Genomic DNA, 20,915 nt, shown 5'->3' with positions numbered 1-20,915 from the left:
TCAATATTTCTTTCTCAGACAAAGAAGCATGAAGTGAAATCTCACAGTCAGTATGTGACAGGAACATCTTCTGGGTTAATAAAATGGAAGACAATTTAAATGTAGAGCTTTTATTCACCAAATCTAACAATTCTAAAATTGAAATCAGATGATGAAACTTGCCAGAGAGGCTGGTTAAAACTAGAAAGTATTTCTTTAAAAATATAGGTTGCTACTACAGGATAGCATCAGCATGATCAGAAAAGTATTAGATAAACTCATGATCAGCAAATTATGAAACTGATAGTGTTGAAATTAGGGAAGGTGCTATATTTCTGTATCTCTAATGAAACAGCTGTAGATGCAAGTATTAGGGGAGCAATATGTGGAAAGTGTCCTGACAAATATCCTCTCTCTAAACAGCATTTCCCCACTAATGTTGTCAATGGCAGAATACCAGCCTAGATAGACCACTACTGTGACACAGCAGGCTTTTGCTACATCCTGATTTCTGAAAATCTCTTTGTATGATAGCATTTATTGAAAGTCATGAGGATTTTGTATTTTCCATCCTCTCAGTCATCATGAAATATATTACACAAATCAGAAATGAAATTTTAGACTGTGTTGCTTTATAAAACACCAACATTAATATTTATATAACTTAATGGTAATCTTATGAAAGGTATATTACATTGATTTATGATGATGTATTTGTCCATGGATCTATGCCAACTTTTTATAAATATATTGTCCTGATTCTTAATTGTAGCTCTATTGTTTTAAACAATAAACTCAGTTTTCCTTGTATTTCTTTGCTTACCATACTGCTTTTCTACCATTTGCAAACGTGAGACTATTTATGTGAATCTTCCCTTTTTTTTTTTTCCTGGAAATATTTTCTCAATTATAAATATTTAATGAGCAGTTCCATGTCTTACTTCTTTGATCATGCATTATAAATAGCTAGTAATATTTCTTAGTCTACTACTTCTCATTTAAAGATGTAGTCTCCTACCAAGTTTTAAAGTGTGCTTGTTCTTACTGTATAGGTTACTGCATTGGCTTGTTTTCTGAATGCACTTTACATAAAATGTTTGGAAAGTTTAATGAATGTTTAAGAATTCTCTCGATAATTTTACCATGATAACCAGAATCTACTTAAGATTGTACTATTCATGTCTTCATTCAAATAAAATCAGATAAAATATATCTAATGAAATATAGGCTTAGGTCTTAAAGGAAAGTTCAGTTCTAAGAAAAGATGTCAGCTGAAGCTGAAGGCAGGAGTGGCATTGATTTTGAGTTGCATTCACTCAGGAATCTGAAATACTTTGATGTTTTACAGTACTGTAAATAGTACTAACAGCTTACAGAGAAGCACACATACACACACACAAAAAGACAAGAACTGAAGATGTTTATGTCACACATGGGGAAAGAAAGGGCAGAATTCTGGAAACAGAGAACAGTATCTGTAGAATCGATTTGATCTAACAATTTCCCTTGGGCAGCTACTACTGGTGAAATGATATGCCAGCAAAATTGCTTTCCAGAAGCAGCAGCAGCTGGTGCAGGAGTAGATGAGAATAAAAGCAGAGCACAAAATTACAATAAATACACAGAGAGATTATGCAGGGTTTAAACAGCAAAGAAATATGGATTCTTTTAAATGGATTAGCTTAATTTGTACACTTGTATTTAAGTTGTCACTTCATCAATAATTAACTCAAAATACAGCAACCAGCTTAGTCAGAAATAAATGAATCTGGCTAGAGGTGAAAGTCAGGGTATAAAAGGATAGCAAATAGGAGAAAAAATATATAAACTGTATTCTTTCTTTTTTTTTTTTTTCTCCTGTTAATACTAATTAGTGCATTAAAATCATATTTTTAAGGGCATTTCAGTCATTTTTGATACCTGGAAAAACTACAAGCATAACCTGGAGCAGCACTTCTCTTGCTGGAAAATCTTGCAGGATTCTGCAGTTCAGAAAATGGTCTAATGACAAAAGTTAAGGAACACTGAAAACTGAATCAGTCAGTGTATGACTGTATTACAGTTAATAAAAATGGTTTATGATGATTTTAAGTACCATATTCTTCATCAGGGTAGAACAAAGAAGCCAGAATTATGCTTTTAAAATATTGTCAATATATCTTAATCATGTTACAGAATGTCCCTTTTTTCCTGAACTGCAGGTCTCCTCTCTTTCTTTCATCTCAACAGTTCTCACAGCAAGCCTTCCTGGCATCCAGAGACTGGGAGCCAGTTGATTATTCACACATCAATACAACTACAGTGGTTCACATCAACTGAGCATTCAGGCACTGCCGTCATCAAGAATTGCCACAGGGAAAACATTCAACCTATTCACTCTGGATATATTTACATTGGTTGTTTTTATTTTTGTTTTGTTTCTCTCCTTTCTCTTCTCCTCTCCCTTTTCTATTATGTTTTAGTAATATGAGTTGCCTTGCAGCACAGCTACAACAGACAATTACGCAATATTTGAATATATGAGAAACAAGTCGTTGCAATCACCAATAAAGCTGTCAAAAACTATACTACAGCTATGAAATCATTGTAAATGCATAATTCCACATTTATTAAACAACACACTCATCTAAACAAGCTAATTTAATCTTTTCATAAACTCAGAAAAACTTGATTTCACAAATCTGCATGTGAATTACCGTATTCCTGTATCTTGCACTTACTTCTTCTATTTAAACTAAGTGAGAAATTAAACAGAGTTCTGTGATAGTATGTGATAAAAGCATTATGAAGGTAATGTGAAAGGAAATAGCCTCCAAGCAGCTTCTCTTCTGTAGTATTCCTTTTTATAGTTTCCTCTCCTGACTCTTTCCATTAACCACCACAATTTACTTTTTCCTCCAGTAGATTTCATGTCTCAACTTCCCCAAATATGTTTTTGTTTTGCATGGTCTACTTGATAGGGTAGTTTGACAGAAGAAATGTTTTATCTGAGAATATACGTTCAAGAAACAGTACTGTGAGAAGCGATGTGTATTATCCATTGGAAAAGAGTACTTCCATTAGGATATACGGCAAACATAGTCTCAAGATAATAAATCTTTCAAGATTGAATGCTTAAAAAACAAGAAAATTTGCAGTTCCGTATCGTATATATATTATGTATATATGTAAGTTATGTAAAAGAAAAAAAGCTTTACATTTTTCTCTATCTTAGTAGAAACGTCAAATAGATTAATAACATTTGCATTTTTTCAGTACTTTAATTTATTTTCATCAAATCGATTATTTAAAATTCCGTTAATTCATATTAGATGACTGGATACTCCTTTTGAATTACAAAACAATATGGTGCACTTTCACTGTAGAAACAACAAAAAGTTCCATACTGTGGACATGGTTCTGGCTGAACTATTTTATGTCTCATTTTTCTTTCTTCACACAAATCATTCAATGATGCTGTACCACGACACTGGTACAACCTCAGAGATGAGGAAAGTATAGTAATATTACAGCAAACATAACATATAACAGTACAAAAAACAGATCTTGAAAAAATGCTGACGTGGAACCTAATAACTTAAAATGGCCACATGAATTGAAAACATGCTTAATTGTAATTCTGCAATAAATGCTGCCCTAAAATGGGATTAATAGAAGTTTACTTATATATATGTTCCATATATTTGCATGCACCCCGTAAGAAAACACAAATCCTAAGAGATTTTTAAATATTCTCTTCGGTCACAGCAATCCTCACAGTGGGATGCTATAAGATAGATATGATTGTATGAAACGTTTAATAACTCAGATGACTATATTTTCATTCCAAATAAACTGTCAGAACACGGCAGAAGACTAGTATAATAACAGCATATACTCTCGGTGGTACAGTATCAGTGCAATAAATCTCCTTTTCAAAGAACAGCTTATTCACAGAGGGGGGGAGCCAAACATCTATTTCTTCAATATTTAAGGATTTGTTAAATAAAGCGATTAGCTGTAGGATGGGAGCAGATAATAAATCAGAGGTAGATCCATTGTAATGCCCAATGAAGATAGTTACCCAGTAAGTAGAGAGCCCAGGCCGAAAACAATGCTTTTTGAACCTTTCCATCATGGCTATCTCCTTGTCACTGATTACGGCATTTTCTTCCCTGTTAAAACTCTTTTTTGCTCTGTGTGGGCCACTCCATCGGTCAGCAGGGGATTGACATAAAACTCTAATGCATAAAGCCAAAACACAATGGAAAAAAAGTAGGCTACATTTAATCCCTGCTACTTTAAGCCTGTCTGGGCTTCACTGAGTAAGGAAGAACAGTGTTGAGCCACATATATTATATATGGTAGTAGTAAATAGCACTAAATCATGTCCCTGAGCACCACATCCAAATGTTTTTTAAACACATCCAGGGATGGTGATTCAATCACCTTCCTGGGGAGCCTATTCCAGTGCTTAACAACCCTTTCAGTAAAGAAGTTTTTCCTGATATCCAACCTAAACTTACCCTGGTGCAACTTGAGGCCATTTCCCCTCATCCTGTCACCAGTGAGAAGAGACCAACCCTGCTCTCACTGTAAGCACCTCTCAGGTATTTGAAGAGAGCAGTAAGGTCTCCCCTCTGCCCCTTTTCCCTAGACTAAGCAGCCCCAGTTCCTTCAGTTGCTCCTCGTAAGGCATGTTCTCCAAGCCCTTCACAAGTCTTGTTGCTCCTCTTTGGATCTGCTATTATAGCAAGTATGAGATTAAACATCCCAACCAATTGAATATAACAAACTCCAATTCCTACCAGAAATGAATGATGTAACCTGCATCTTTCCATCAGCAGCTCTGTAAAACTGGAATCCAATTTCTCCACTTCTTTATCATGAATGCACCAAAAAAACATACTATGCTTTCATTGGCTCTAAAGAAATTATTGAATAAAAGTATCTATTTTTTTTTTTTTCAGTTTTGTCTTCACTGGAAGATGTTAAAAATATTTTAAAAACACTAACATCAGTTTGAAGTAATTTTTTCCACTCTTCTCCCATCTAACCTGGCCAACAAGATAAACAAGTTTTCTCAGAACTTTATCGACACTAAAAGGAATAATATTTTTCCATGCCAGTCACAATGTCTTGTCGTTTCAATGACTGCACTCTCATCTGATATAATTTTGAGGAGCTAAATGGAGCCATATAATCTATTAAAGTGAAAAAAAAGTTCAATGTTCTTGCTTTATAATTAGTTGTGATTGATATCTTTCAACATTAAGAAAAAAATGTAACTAAAGCAAAGAACAAATAACATTTCAATTGCTACTGAGAACACATAGGCTGATAACTATAACAGCACAAAAAACATTGTCAGCTTCTTTTCTACATTATTTTCTTAATACTTAAACTATAATAATTCTATTTTAAATTGTTTAAGATTTACACCTTTAAGATTTACAACTGTGTACCACAATGATACCTGTTTTCCTTTATGACAATGTTATTTTCACAATAGTGAGACTGGGACCCAAAAATGACCTTGAGAGAATGGAAAATACAAATATCCTACGTCAAAAGAAAATCCTCAAATATTATTTCTTAAAACAAATCTTTCCAGCATAGTTAGTTTTATTTCCTATCTCTCTCTATGTGTATATACTGTATATATTGCAGAATGTATTTCGGAATATACATTTTATTATCCATTTAACAAGAAAGTGTTAACTTCATTTGGAGCCATGTTTCCTACCTACACAATAAGAAAAAATGTGGACATACATTAGTTAAGAAAAGAATAATTTAACTCATGCATGTACTCATATATCTAATCACTGGGAAGGCAACAGAGCATCCTAAAACATCTACAGGAACTTGAACTGTTATTCTGAACCACTACAGTCTGGTGGCCAGATGGCATCCATAAAAAGATATAGGAGGATAGCGCTTTAGATGTAAGTCATTTTGCTTACACATCTTTAAGTGCTAACATTTTTTTGGTGAAAAAAGAAGGAAAAAAACCTCATGAAAACAAAACCAAAAGTCTCTTCCTAAATATAATCACATTTTATACTCAACTCTAGTATTTCCCTTCAGCTGGAAATTCCAAATGAATTCTCAAGTACTAAACTTCAGCAGTATCTCCATAAATAATGCTTTTAAAAATTTTATTTTCTTTTGTGCATTTCCAAAGAATTCCTGGATAACTTTATTTTTTAAATATACAAATGGCATAAGCATTTGTAAGCAAATGAAACTCTGCCTCTGAATAGTTTACAGATTATGATAATGAAAAGGTCCCACAGGAGATATCACAGAAGATCTGTAGGTTTCCCAAGCTGTAATACTGCAATAATATCATCAGAATGTCTGTCAGTATGGCTCCCCCTGAATGCACACACAAAAACAATGAGGTTTCTTCATGAATGTGAGCAGTTAAAATCACTGAGGATCTTACAGCTACACAGCAGAGGGGAAGATTCTCATCATGATACCAGATATCAATATCGAGCATGTTCTATACTATGTTAAAACAGTTTGTAAAAAGTTCAAACACAAAATTGGCATCTTTGCATTGGTGAGATAAAACTAATTAAGCAGCAAACTAAAGGTACTACTAAAGGTATTTCCATATTAAACTATGAAAAAAAAAAAAAACCACCCTTAAAAGATACATTAATAGTTTTTCATTGGCATTATTAGATTTGTAAGACTACCAGATATCTGTTGATGTCATGAAGTCAAAAAGTCCGAGTCTCAAGTTCAAATGACCTTCTATTAATGTAAAAAAAGGTATGATAAATATGATAGCTAATACAAATATTTACTGAAACACATGCATCGTGAGTAATTAACAGCAAATCAGCAACCATTGTTGTTGGGTCTTTTTTTGCAAAAATAATAACGTTCTTCACTTGATGCAAAAACAAAACAAGAAATCACTAGTAAGTGAGAACGATGATGTGCAAACACATTTTCCAGGAAATCAACAATCAGTATTTTTTTAAAATGTCAGATGAAATCTCAACCTGTTAAAGATGTCTCTTATGCAATCTATTGTACCCTCCCACCACACTACAACATTTTATCAACTTTTGAGATGAAAAATTATGTAAGCCTTCACCAAAAAGAGACCTAGAAAAATGAATTTTATGTCTGACTAAAATTCTATATTAACTATGGAATGCATTAAGTTTGGATTATTAATAGCAGAAGAGGAAAATATTTAACTTGCACAAATGAAATGTATCAGAATTGTCCGCAACAATGCATATGGTAAGAGGCTGCAATAAAATAACAGGTAATAAATAACAAACTGCTCGAAGTGGAACCGGAAGTTCTAACCCATGTTAAAGCCAACATAACAATTTCAGATAAGAACATGAAATGTCTGGATTATGACTATATATCAAATGTACTTTTAGTCACCAGAGAATAAGAGTATGATAGAAAAAAAGCTACCAGAGCATTTGATATTACCCACAGCCCATCTTATGCTCCTAAGTGAGGAAACACAGAAACAGGAAGAACAGATCTTGGTACAGTGACCTTTTTATTCTGTAACAGATTTGGCAGGCAAGATTTTTGTAAAGATGCACTGTAAAAAATGAAAAGAAAAAAAAAAGAAATAAAAAAGAATATACATTTCAAAGAAACATATTGCTTACATAAGTAGACTCCTAAGGGAACGCATCTCCAGACAAATTATAGCTAGTATAATGAAATAATTCAATTCCACCTCAGCACAGATCTTCATTCATGATATCATTTCATCTTGCCTAGGCTAATGCAGTAATTTATTTCATGGCTTCTTAAAATCCCATTTTTTGGAGCAGGCAGCTGAAATACAGACAGCTCATATTCATCCCCTAGATAATTCCCATTCTTCTTCAAGATTACATTCAAAATAGTTTTTGTTCTCACAATGCTGAAAATAATAGCTTTCCAACTTTCCCCAAAAGTACAATATTTGTTTCTTACTCCTTCTCATTTGCTGAAATCGTATTTTAGTCTTTAACATTACACACAATGTCACGTTCCATTCCAGCAAAATAGCTGTTACTTGCTTCTGCACCTCATAAGACCATAGTGCATAAACAAATGCACAGTACTGAAAAGATGTGACATGGTGTCCTTGGAGCCTTCTGTTCTCCAGGCTAAACAAGAACAGTTCCCTCAGCCTTTCTTCATAAGAGATGTATTCTAGCTCTCTTGTCAACATGCACTCCTTTGGACTCTCTTCAAAAGATCCACATCTTTCTTGTGCTTGGGGCCCTATGTTGAGACACAGTACTGCAAGTGAGGCCTGAACAGATGGCAGAGGAGAGGGGCCCAAGCACTTCCACTGCCCTGCTAGCCATCCCTCTTTTGATGCAGTCTATGACACAGTTGACACACCGCTGGCTCCTGTCCAGCTTTTTATCCACCAGGACCCCCAGGTTCTTCTCTATAGTGCTGCTTTCAGTGAGTTCTTCTCCCGGTCTGTACACATATCTGGGATTACTGTGACAAAGACACAGCACACTTTGCACTCAGCCTTGTTGAAACTCATTCAGTTCTTGCTGGTCCACTTCTTAAGACTGTCCATGTCCCTTCCTCCTGTCATATCAACCGGACCACTCAGCTTAGTGTTACTGTCAAACTTGCTGAGGGTGTGCTCAATCCTACTATCAAAGTAATTGATAAAGATGTTAAAGAGTACCAGTCACAAGATGACCCTTGGGGGACATCACTCATCACTGGCCTTTACCTGGACATAAAGCTTCCAGTGGATTTGTTCCACAGTTTTTCCAGGCTCATTGGTCTGTAGTTCCCAAGCTCTTCCTTTCCACACCCTTAAAAATGGGTGTAATTTTTTCCTTTTTCCAAACAGAAAGTGATAGTATAATGGAGAACAGTTTTAAACTAAAAGATGGAAGATTTAGATTAGATATTAGAAGGAAGTTTATTCAGGTGTTGAGTAAAAAGCACAGTGAGGCACTGGCATGGGCTGCCCAGAGATGCTGTGGATGTCTCATTCCTGGATGTGTTCAAGGCCAGGGTGGTGTTTTTGGGCAGCCTGATCTGCTGGGTGGCAGCCCTGGTTATGACAGGAAGCTGGAATTAGATGACAATTAATAATTTCCAAACCAAGCCATTTTTTTATTTTCTGTGAAAATGTAATGAAGGAAGAAAAAAGCATAAAAACATTTTTCTCCTTTTCCTGGAAAGGCATGAGGCTAGGTAATAAGTATGGAGTGAATGAATTCACGTGTTTGTCTCCTCACTGCAAGAGTTACAGTTCTTACGTTGAGTTCTTGGTACTCTACATACATTTCAAAAAACCTGTTACACACTACTCCAAAAACTGTTCGCAAATCTTGGAACATAAACTGTTAGTACATCTGCAAATTGATTGTCTAAATTGACAAGTGACAAACAAAAAGAAGTATTCAAATGAGAAAATGCAAGTTTGCTCCAAAATTTCCAGTAGAAATTGTTTTTCAAAGACAAATACATCTTGGAATTGTTCGTTTGTTTGGGGGAACAGGCTGTGTTGGTCAGGAAAAATTCTGCTTCCTCCTCACTTTATCACTATCTAGAAATCTTTAAATAACAATAATCTAATGAAAAAAAGCCCACAACATTGTGGCTATTAATCTGAACAGTGATTTTCACAAATTAGAGACTTTATGTTCAATCAGAGGTGCATTATTTTATAATTGACACTTTTAAACTGCCAAACACATTAATGACAATTTCATTCTGATTCAGAACAAACTAAAAAGGTAATTATTCAATGTTTCTTGTAAGACAGCTATTCAAAGCACTAATTAGTTATTTTAGTTAAAACTAGAATGACAATAACTCCATAAAAACTCTCCAAATAGGACATGATGTGATATTTTGAAAGAGATGGAAAAATACGGACTTTTTTTAAAAATTCCTTTGCACTTCAAATGGACTCAATCTCCCCCCCCCCCCCCCCCCCCCCCCGTGTTGTTCTTTCTAATGGGAAAAAGAAGAAAAAACTTCAACTTAGCCAGATACACTCCTATGCTGTTGCCTTAACTTAAAATTTAGTACTGAAATGTTAGACTTCAGAAGCTTAATGCAAAGTTCACTGAATACTAAGTGAAACATTTCAAATTAGCAGATTTCAAGCAAATTTTATGAAACTGATCTGCATTATGTCACGGACGTAGCCCATCATTGGCCAGTGAAAGAGTCGTAATGGCATTCTATTACATTCTAAATTACATTCATAGTACTAAACTATGGTCCTCTTGAAACAGTAACACAGTTATATAGATAAATATATTGCTGTGCTTGTAAAATTAAATCTAAACAAACCTAATTTGGAGTGGAACGTCAGAAGTGCTTCCCACGAAACCAGATGGCACCAAAACATCACTGAAGCACTGCAGTGAATCCTGTCAGACAGGAGACCCTCCTTCTGCCATGAGGAGAAAGACTGGGGATCCTCAGACTCTCCTTCCATAAGACATAGTGATGTTTCAGTGTCCATATTGCAAGAAATTGGCTAACACCAGGATATGCTAATGTGTGTCTAGCCAAGGTAAACAGAGACAAAAGGAAAGTCTTTTTCTATTCTGGTCTTTATGTACTAGGCAAAAGTTAAAAGCTGGAGAGAATACTGGAGCGTTCTTTCTTAGTAATAAATCATACAAGATCTGCAGAGGGTCCCAGGTATGGAGTGAAATGAGCTAGCACCACAGAGGCAGGTGCTCCAACATGCCTGAGCCATGGACAGCACACACTTTAGAAGAACCACAGATGCTGTAAACACCAAAAAAAGCCACCTTCTTGGATATTATTCCAAGCTCTAAATACTAAATTTTCTAAAATCTAAATAATTCTTTATGTAGGGCAATATATGCTGCAATTTATACAGTGTATAGAGAGAAGCTATCTGTCATATATCAAATAGATTCTTATCTATAGAAATTAATAATAATGCAGTAAAAAGTTAAGGTGAACTTAAAAATCCTAGCATTCAATGTGAATTAGCAAACATTGCTCCTTGTTTATCTATAACCTCGTATGCACAGGTTCACTAAGTTCTTTTAAGAAAAATGAGTGATCTGAGAGAAAATGTAAAATACATTTGTTTTTTGTTTGTTATTCTGCTTCTGCCTACGAGCATGTGTCAGCAGCTACACGAACCATTTTTAATTTCAAGGCCTTGAAATTCACCCTGAGGACTTCTGACAAAGGGAAAGGATCTTCAGAGTCAAAAGAAGAAAGTAATAAAAACATTGTAACTGTCATCTGGAAACAGTTGCATCTTACCCCAAATCAATTAGTTGCATCTTACTCCAAAATGAGTAAAAAAACCCACAGTGAATGCCCACAGAGGTTAAAACACTTCTAAAGTCTTGCCAGAGTTACTGTTAAAAGGAAGACAAAACTCCTGCTAAGTGGGCAACTACAAGGAATCACATTCAAAAGAAATAGATCTGTGAGTCCTTCACCTCTTATGGTTCATTCGTCTAGAAAAACACAGTTAGTGCCTCCATTCCACTTTCTTATTGTGTATTCAACAGAAGATAACTTATAACAGATATCTGACATACAGATCAATGAAAATTACTGTCCCTGGATGTCACTCCTATGAGAAACAAGAAATTAATTGCCTTTCATACCTATAAAGAACAACATATCCTGAGAAAAGTGAGAAGTACATGGATGGCAAGCATGTATCATCTGTCTCTTCAAAGCTACGCCAAGAAGTCTCAATCTAATAATCTATGTTTACATTCACAATTATTTCAGATCTACTTTCCCATAGGCCTTTCTCTGAAAATCAACTCCACAAATGTATGCTTTAAACTTTTTAAAAACAATCAGGTATTGGCTTTTTGTGCAATCATTTTGTGCCAGCAGCCCAGTCCAAGCAAACGAACAAACAAACAAACAAAACTACTTAGAAGTGCTTTCTAATGGAAATACTTCTTTATGTATATTCATATATATGATTATGTGAAAAATAGTGGATAGAGAGAATTTAACAAGAATAACGAATATTGACTTACTACATAATGAAACAATGTTTAAAATAATGTCAAATTCAACTGTATTACTCAGATAATATTACATTGCAATTACTGCTATTTTTTGACTTATTACTGTCAGCTGGACATGGAGATGGTGCATCAAAATAAAACAAACATGTCTACATGCTAAAAAATTAATGTTTTATATAATTTAAAATATAATTGTATTAAATAAAATTATTACTAAGTATACTTTTGTAGAATACCAGTTTTTAGTTGTTTAGAAAAAATGCATTTTTCTCTGGATTTTTTTTAACCTTATTTCATCTTATCTGATAAGTTATATGTGATATTTTATATTATATATATATAATAATTCACTATGGCATTGATTACATAAATAATTTGCTGATACATCTTAATGCACAACATTATTTTCATTATTTCATTATACCTTGCAACTGTTGCTTTGCCAGAGCATTATAAAACCCTTGCAGAACATGCAGAAATTTGAGATTATGAGCCAAATTTTCTGAGTAATTTACAGTAAGATGATATTGCCATTTATGGAAACTGTTTCAGAATCAGAAAATGCAACTGTTGACATGTACTGTCTATACCGCTGAAAAACCCTTGCAGATGATATCACATCTGAACTAAATGTAATGCCTCACACGAAATATGCAGAATAGCCACTATGATTACGAAACTCTATAAAAAACAAACAACAACAACAACAAAAAACACAAAAGGCAAGAAAACAGCAGCCCACCCACCTGCGAGGTATAAAACAAGTTAGATATTTAGCATAAAGACCATCCATTTGGAAAACAAAGGCCTCCTCAGTACAGCAAAGAATACCATATTGAAGCTTAAATACCAATGATTAGCAAAATAAACATACTGGGATGCACTTTCAGTCATTCAGATACTTCTGCAGAATGTTATGGATAAGGTCAACAAACCACTTCACTGTGATACCAACTTTTTTGAAGACTGATTACAAACAGATTAAAGCTAAGACTTGAGAAACACATTTAAGGGAGAGGATCTGCAGTATGTTACCAGTTCTTGCCATTGCACATCATAGGCAAGTATCTGAAGAAAATCTCATCATAAAGAGATATTCTTCAGGAGAAAATAACTGATAAGTCCCTCATTTTATTTTCGTCTTTCATTCAAGTGTAGCCTAACTTGCATCATGGTTAGATATATATGGAATGGCAGCATTTTCTGCCCGAGCACTTTTAGATGCAATCTATTGATCTAAAATGTATTTCTTGAAAGAACAGCTTGAGAGAGAGCAAAACCTCATTTAATCCATACTTTTCCCTGAGGACTGCTCTCCTGATGGCTATATCTACTTCTAGGAGTGCAAGAGATTTTCTAAATTCCAGGAAGGCTTCAACTCCTACAGCTTCCCTAACATTACAAACACAATTGAATTTTTCCTTACAAATATTGTAAGCTTCACCTCACAATACTACACAACTCAAATACTGTTTGTTTCATGGACCAGCTAAGGAAAAAGAAAGAGCAACAGCGTATTTTAATACTGTAATCATAACTACAGATATTATTCAGAGACTATCCACAATCTTAAGCTTACTGTGCTGTTTCTATTAATGCTTATGTTATTCAACCCTTCAGGCACCATAGTACCACAAAGCCATTCATTCCAGTGGGAGAGAACTGGAAAAAAGGTAAAACTTCTTGGCTGAGATAAAGTGATGCACAGTGCAATTGCTCACCACTGACAACTGATGCCCAACCAGTTCCTGAGCAAGCAACTGCAACCCCAGCCAACTCCCCCAGTTTTATTACTGGGCATGACATTGCGTGGTATAGAATGTCCCTTTGGGCAGTCGGGGTCATCTTTCCTGGTACTGTTCCTTCACAGATGTTTGTGCACTGCCAGCCTCTTCACTGGCAGTTCAGTGTGAGAATCTGAAAAGTCATTGACACTGTGTAAGCACTGCTCAGCAATAACTACAACCCTGGTATGTAAGCAACACTGTCGGTTTTTGTTGTTTTTTTTTTTCCTATATCCAAAATATGGCATTATACCAGCCACCATGAAGACAATTACCTCAGCTGAAACCAGAAAGCTTGGCAAAGATAGGAAGGGATGGAATACTGCAGGGGCTGGAAATGCACTCTGAGGCAAACTCAGAAAATACGGACCCAACAGAAGGGAAACCAGGCAATCCTACTCACAGGTTTTACGTCCCCCCTTCACACAGGCACTGACCTTGTGAGTGATACTAAGCAGAATACTGATGGGAGGATAAGTGCTGTCATACAGCTGATAAAGGTCAAATTTCCCAGACGGATCACAGTTCTGCTGATGGTTTAGGAAAGTGGTTTCTCATACTCTTCCTTTCAGATAAGAATTGAATTACAGAGGTCCTCCAGATGTCATCTTTGTTATCATATTTTAAAAATGTGGTAAAATTAGTTCATAGATACCTTGTGATTTTTGACCAATTGATACGGAGCTTGTGTTAATTCACTTTTCTTATGAAGTATTTCAACTGCTGGAAAATATGTCTTGAAAAGTATTGTTTTTATACATAATCTTTGGAAAATAATTGTTTCCACATCATTTGATGTGATTTTCTGTATAGTTTACTCCTAGATATTATCAGTTACTTTTATTCAAATGGTAACTAAAATGTTTGCCTTGTTCTGATGCACATATTTATTTCATCGAATGTAGATTATGCACAAATTATATTCTGAGAGTCCAGGATTTGTGTGCATCATAAAAATCAATGTTTATATGCAACTACTGAAGGAAAAAGTATTTTCAATCAATTATGTATGCCTAACTTCTTTTTCACAAGTCTGCCACCCCTACCTTTTGTTTGCCTCCAGTCCAGAAATAAATGTAATTTCTCAAAACAAGAAAGGCAAAAATGTCAGTTTACTCAAACTAATTACTGAAGCAATAGCATTATTAACACAATGTATTTGTTAAAAGAAAAAAAAAATAATCTCATAGAATAGGCACAAGAAGTTCATTCATTGAATAAGTATATCTACTGTGTCTCCAATTGCAGGCATCCTACCATTACCAAACCAGCAGGTCCTGGAAAAGTACCTCAGTATTGCTGCTCACTCTTATTTTTATTGCCATCAAAGAATTTTATTGCCACTAGATAACTGCATTTCTGAAATTATCATCCTCAGTAATACCAATACTGACAACAACTAGTGAAAAGGAAAACTGAACTGAAAAACAGAGCATGGATCATGAAGCAGAGTTATGTATTTAGAAGGGAATTCAATGTGTTTCGCTAAAATTTTATTTCACTTCTCAAGCCAAAAAAATAAGGCAACAGACTCAACAGCCTAGTAACTCTTTCCTCTAGAAAAAGAGATAGAACTAGGACTCTACTGTCTAGAAAAATTACACGTATTAGAACAATTAAAGCAAAATAGTCACTGCTTAGTTCCATACCATTACAGATTGATCTACTATCTACTGCTAGCAAGTGGACTGGTCCTTGGGTAAAGTCTTTAAACACAGAGTGTAGTGAATTAATCTTCTGAGTCAGTGTCCTGGCAATCATCCCAGCTAAGCTAAAAATTACAGTAATGTATATATAGATTAAGGATGAAGTCTTATTCATTCCTACCCCTTCAAGTTAAACACAGTCTATCACATGTGCAATTTCCACATGTTGTTTTGATAGAATATTAGCTTTCCTTATTTAAAAACAGAGAAGTAGTTGTTCATATATCTGTTGTGAAAAGTTCAAAGATGCAGAGATATACACCTGTTCATAGTATTAATCATCTACTGGCAAAAAAAGACATTTACAGATAATTACCAAAGAACTCTTTATTCACACCAATATCATTACCTTATGTAATAGATGTAGCATAGTATTTTAGACCTTCAGAAAAAAAAAAAAAAAGCATCATGCTATTATCCTCAGTACATTTGAAAATACATGGATATCTAGAAGCATAGAAAAGCAATCTTAATAAACACAAATCTTAGGGAACTTTATACAATGGCCCATAGAACATAAAAGTACAACCTGCATTGGTGAGCAGATAACGTTTTTACAACTATGAAAAAGACTATAAAAGTATAAGGCAATAGACTCCAATCCTCTATGTGTCTCATCGCTTTTGCAGTGACTCTAAACAAACAAACATTGTTCTTCTCCTGGCATTAAAAGAAACTGGGCATTAATAGGTGTATTAGGAGTCTGCGGAGTTAAGGGAACTTCATGAAGTACTGCTTTAGAGCAGAAGCACTTGGATTATGTAGGACACTTACATAGCCCCATAAAGCCATTAAAATGATACTGGAGGATCTGAGCATGAAAGAAAGAGATAGATTAAACACAGAACTCTCCAACTTGGGTATATCTACAATACACCAAACCTGCATATCCGCAGGGCATAGTTAATCCTAATAAACTTACTTATTTTAAACAAATGTCACCAAGTCAGATATTTCAACTAAAAAAAGTAAGAATTTCTTATGCCAGAAATAGGTATGCTTATTAAAGTAAACTGCACAATTTGAATTCTGAAATGATTTTATTACCTAATATGGCTATTCTACTAAGCCACATAAAGAGCACTCTTCCTTCCTGCACTCAAAAGTTTATGTAATTCTTTTAGTTTAAGATATCTTTAAGTGAAGAAATGAGGTAGATATTTAGCCATTAAATCCGTAATTATTACCTCAGTATTAAAATAACTTGATTTAATTCTAATTTTAACATATTTCTCCAATGAACTATGTTGTATTGTATGCACTCATACATCAATATTAAAGCTGTAAATAACTTTGTAAACTATCAACATTTTTTTATTGTTTCTCCAAAAGAATATGTGTACACTTGCCTACTTTAAATTATGCTGTACAGATTAATAAGGTCACAAAATATGCCGGTCCCATATCAATAATGAAATTTTAAAACAGATAACAATATTTTTAATTCAGGACGAAGATATAGAACTTTGAAGTTTGTTCATTTAGTGCCCATGAGACACACCTTTACATTTGGAGGCATCTATCCATCCATTAACTGTCTTTATTGTTTGTATTTTGCTTAAGAACCAAATTAGAGAATTTGGTCATTTCTTATAGGCATGCTAGAAGCCATTATTTGTATTATTGTGAAGAGTGAAAAGCTGAAGGAGCACTCTTCTCATACTTAATTATTAAGTCTGTACTAATTTGCAGTGTCATTCTTTCACAAATAGGCATACATATTTATTTACTGTTTAGTATCTTCAAGTTAAAAACAAACAGAAACCCTAATTTGTGATTAAGAACTTCATAATACCACTGCTAAAACAACATATCATTATAAACACAAGTGAATACAAATACTTTTTTCACTGTTGTTCAGTTCAAGAGTACATGATTTCTCCTCCCACCACATTTTAATTCAAAACTGCAATGAACAGTTTTCAAATTCTTATTTCATCATATTTACAAGAACCTCTGAGAGAACAAATGTTCCACCAAAGGTGTTCACTCTTTATTTTCTGCTCTGAGATACTGATGCAGTGTGTCAGACAAGAGCAGAGTTTAGATATGAGCTTACTATATAAGAACTAGAGCTGCACTATGGATTTCTCTTTCATTCCTGAAGTATGTGGCAATTGAAAGCAGGCTGCTACAGGTGCTGGAAAATGCACAGTCTAATCTGAGATTTCCCAAGGTAAAAAAGAAGGGCTTATGAGCTAGGGCCTCCCAGTCATATGTTTGATGAGCTGCACTTGACGTGAACAATGAACAAGGAAGGACAGATCCTATGAGTTTATGGATCAAAAGACCTTATGGTTTGAGAAAGATGAGGTACATTCGGAACTCAGACTCCCAGAAGAAGTTTTGCATATTTGGGCATTTCAGAAGATTTTCATGGTTCTGTAGAGTAATGGAAGAATAGTTCTAGAGAAGAGCACTATATTAAATATAAAAAGAATATTAATATTTTTCAATCCCATTGCTGATAACTAAGGGTTTTTTTAATTTGCTTTAGTGAAATTAATGGTAGCATAAATGAAAAGTGACTTACATTCTCTGGAGTCCCTTGCATATTTAAAAAAATATTTTAAAATATTTTTTAAAAAGTTTTTTGAAAAAAGTCACATGCCCCTACATATATAATCTTTGCAAAAACATTTAGGATTTAGACCTTCTCTTCTCTTGCATCAGCTTTATTAACAAGTACTTACTTGTAAAAATGCAGCAGAATATTTTGCAGCAATTAAGAAGGAAAGTAAATGGAAACCATAGGCTATCCCAGATAATTACTAATTACATAGCTAATTACAATTATATAACACAGCTAATTACTAAACATAATTAATAGGCTCAAACAAAACATCTCCTAGAATATCATTCAAATTGAAAGCATTTTTCAAATCTTTAAATTTCTTGTTATGCATGGACAGTAGTTTTGAAATTCACAGTTGTAACTGTACAGCTGTAGCAAGTTTCTACCAATAGAATTCACAATTATTCTTTTCCAGGGAAGAGGGTGAAACAAACAAAACAAACAGATTCCCCATGTAAACATTCAAATAGAATAAGGAATCAAAAACATTTTCATATTCTGTACACATATTAAAAACAATTTAAGTTCATAGATGTTATTAAAATCATGGCCTAAGGCTTTCAGAATGAAAACATACTTCCATCTGGTTTCTTTATAACAGAAACAATTAGTGACATAACAATATTATTTTCTTTTATGATACAGATTTGGTATTGAGAACACCCATTATGATTCTTCATTGAATAAATAACAGCTCCAGACTACATGTTCCACACTATTGTCAAAAGAAAAAATATAGGGCACTGACTCAGAGTGACAAAAGAGAAATAAAAATGTAGGCCAGAATTGTATATCTAAGTAAAAGAAGGGCAGAGAGAGCTTCAGTACTGTGCCACTGATTTGCTGTACATACTCCAGAATGCTTTTACTTGTGTCAGCTCATAGTCTGACATAGGCTAAGGTGTGCAACCAGCAGTCATTTCTGGAACATGGTACAAACAGGATTGCATCAAGTTTACCCCCAAGCACTTTATACAACCCTTCAGTGCTACCCCTGTCAGGCCTTGCACTCTTAGGTCTTTCTAAAATGAGTTCAGCAATTTACAGAATGAGTTATGTCAAGAGACATCTTGGAGTCACCTAGTCCAGCCTCCTACTCAAAGGAAGTATAACCCAAAAGCCACCTTAGGTGCTACAGACAAATTTCTCTTGTACTAAAGCAAGTGCATGCCTCCAAATTCCACGGAGACTAACATACATAAGACATCTAAATGGAAAAAAGTTGCAATAGAAACAATTTCTACTACACTTTCTTCACTTCAGCACAATTGTCTTCCATACATTAAGTGTATGGATCATGACAGATAAGTAGAAAGGATTTCATTCTTTGATAAGAAAAGGGAAAAATAGTTTAAAAGTTCAGATGCAAAAAGACCTCTCACATTTTACTTGTTTAATATTAAGAACTATAAATACATTCTAAAGAAAATGCCATCATATTTATAAAGAAAATGACCTTCAGATAATCTAAAGATATTAACCTGCAGCTCCAAAGGACATTTCTTCTACTGATGCACAGTGTAAGCATAAATAATTTCACTCATTCTACTTCTTGAATCAGAGAATACAATTTCAATGCAATGACAAAACAGGAGTTTTATAAATACAACAATGATATTAATTTATAATGTGATATGTACTCAGGCACACAATAATCCTCCTAAGCCAACCCTTCAGGCAAAACAAAGCATTTAAAATCATAATATATTCAGCACACTTGAGTCAATTCCTAAACAGAGACTTGAAGAGATGTAAAAGTGCTATTCCACTTTTGCTGAATGGCTCATATCATGGTATAATGCAGAATTAATTCGGTACCCAGTTGGCTCATTTTAGTACTCGGTGAAACATAGCAACTCTAAAATTTTAGTGTTAAAGCCAAAAGTAGGACATAACAGGAACTAAAGAAAAAAAAAATTGCCACTCACCCACATATTTTCTACACTGGATTTCATCTACCAAACTTTATTAACTGCAATATATTAACCAAATCACATTGATCACACGTAAAACACTCACCTGTTTTAGGGTCAACAGAGAAATATGGCTGTCCCTGAAGAATACTATATACTACTCTGGCGCTGTTTCCATACGTAGGGTCATCTGCATCTGTTGCTGTCACCTGTAGAACAGATGTACCTGTGTATATAGGAAAATAGAAGTTAGTTGATAATGCTTGTAATTTTATGGCAAATAGGAAACATTTATAGGTACATTTCTAAAACACTTGTATTCCTCATATTCTGATATTGAGAGATCAGAGGCATTGTCTCTGTATTATTATTATTAGTATTAGAATTAGTACACAGGTAGTACTGAACGTAATGCCTCCAATTTATTTCCATGGAAACTACAACAGATACAAAGAGCACAATAACATTATTCGACAAAGCAAATTATCAGATACAAAATACTATTTTCCAACACCATCAGCCCTACTAGCTATGCATTTTAGCCAGTGATAAACAAGAACCTGCATGCCACACTTGTAAAAATCTGCACCAGCACAGGTGACTCAGTACCACTTTTGCCACTGCTGAAACCCATTACATGTCACCTCACTGTGCTCACATCCACTACTTGGTTGCCATAAAATTTCAGCAAATGTCAGTAGAGGCAATTTTTTGTCTGCATGGAGAAATTCAATTCCTTTGCTTTGTACACATTTTCATGTCAGACACCATACTTTCAGGAAAACATAAAAATACGAAGCATTACTTTTGGAGCAGTCCTCAGTTTATGGGAGCTGGTTTAGCCTAGTAACTGGAGTGCTCATCCAGTGTCAGTTTCATGTAACAAAGAATGCAGGTTTGAGCTCTGGCTGTGTTTAGAGTGGTAAGGCACTGGAACACGTTGCTCAGATGTGCTGCAG

The 20,915-nt window shown here is 34.5% G+C and overlaps 1 protein-coding gene across 3 annotated transcripts in view; it reads right to left on the bottom strand.

The window, feature by feature from the left end:
* CDH18 (cadherin 18) overlaps positions 1-20,915 on the bottom strand; it is a 229,010-nt gene that overhangs the window by 90,863 nt on the left and 117,232 nt on the right. For all 3 annotated transcript variants that reach the window (XM_052704351.1, XM_052704352.1, XM_052704353.1), the window contains exon 5: positions 20,063-20,182. In XM_052704351.1, the coding sequence (XP_052560311.1) occupies positions 20,063-20,182 (120 nt within the window). The remainder of the gene's footprint in view (positions 1-20,062; positions 20,183-20,915) is intronic.

The sequence above is a fragment of the Tympanuchus pallidicinctus genome, unplaced genomic scaffold, assembly GCF_026119805.1.
Source record: "Tympanuchus pallidicinctus isolate F22 unplaced genomic scaffold, pur_lepc_1.0 scaffold5, whole genome shotgun sequence".
In the NCBI taxonomy this organism is placed as follows: domain Eukaryota; kingdom Metazoa; phylum Chordata; class Aves; order Galliformes; family Phasianidae; genus Tympanuchus; species Tympanuchus pallidicinctus.
This window is presented reverse-complemented; position numbering and strand designations above follow the sequence as displayed.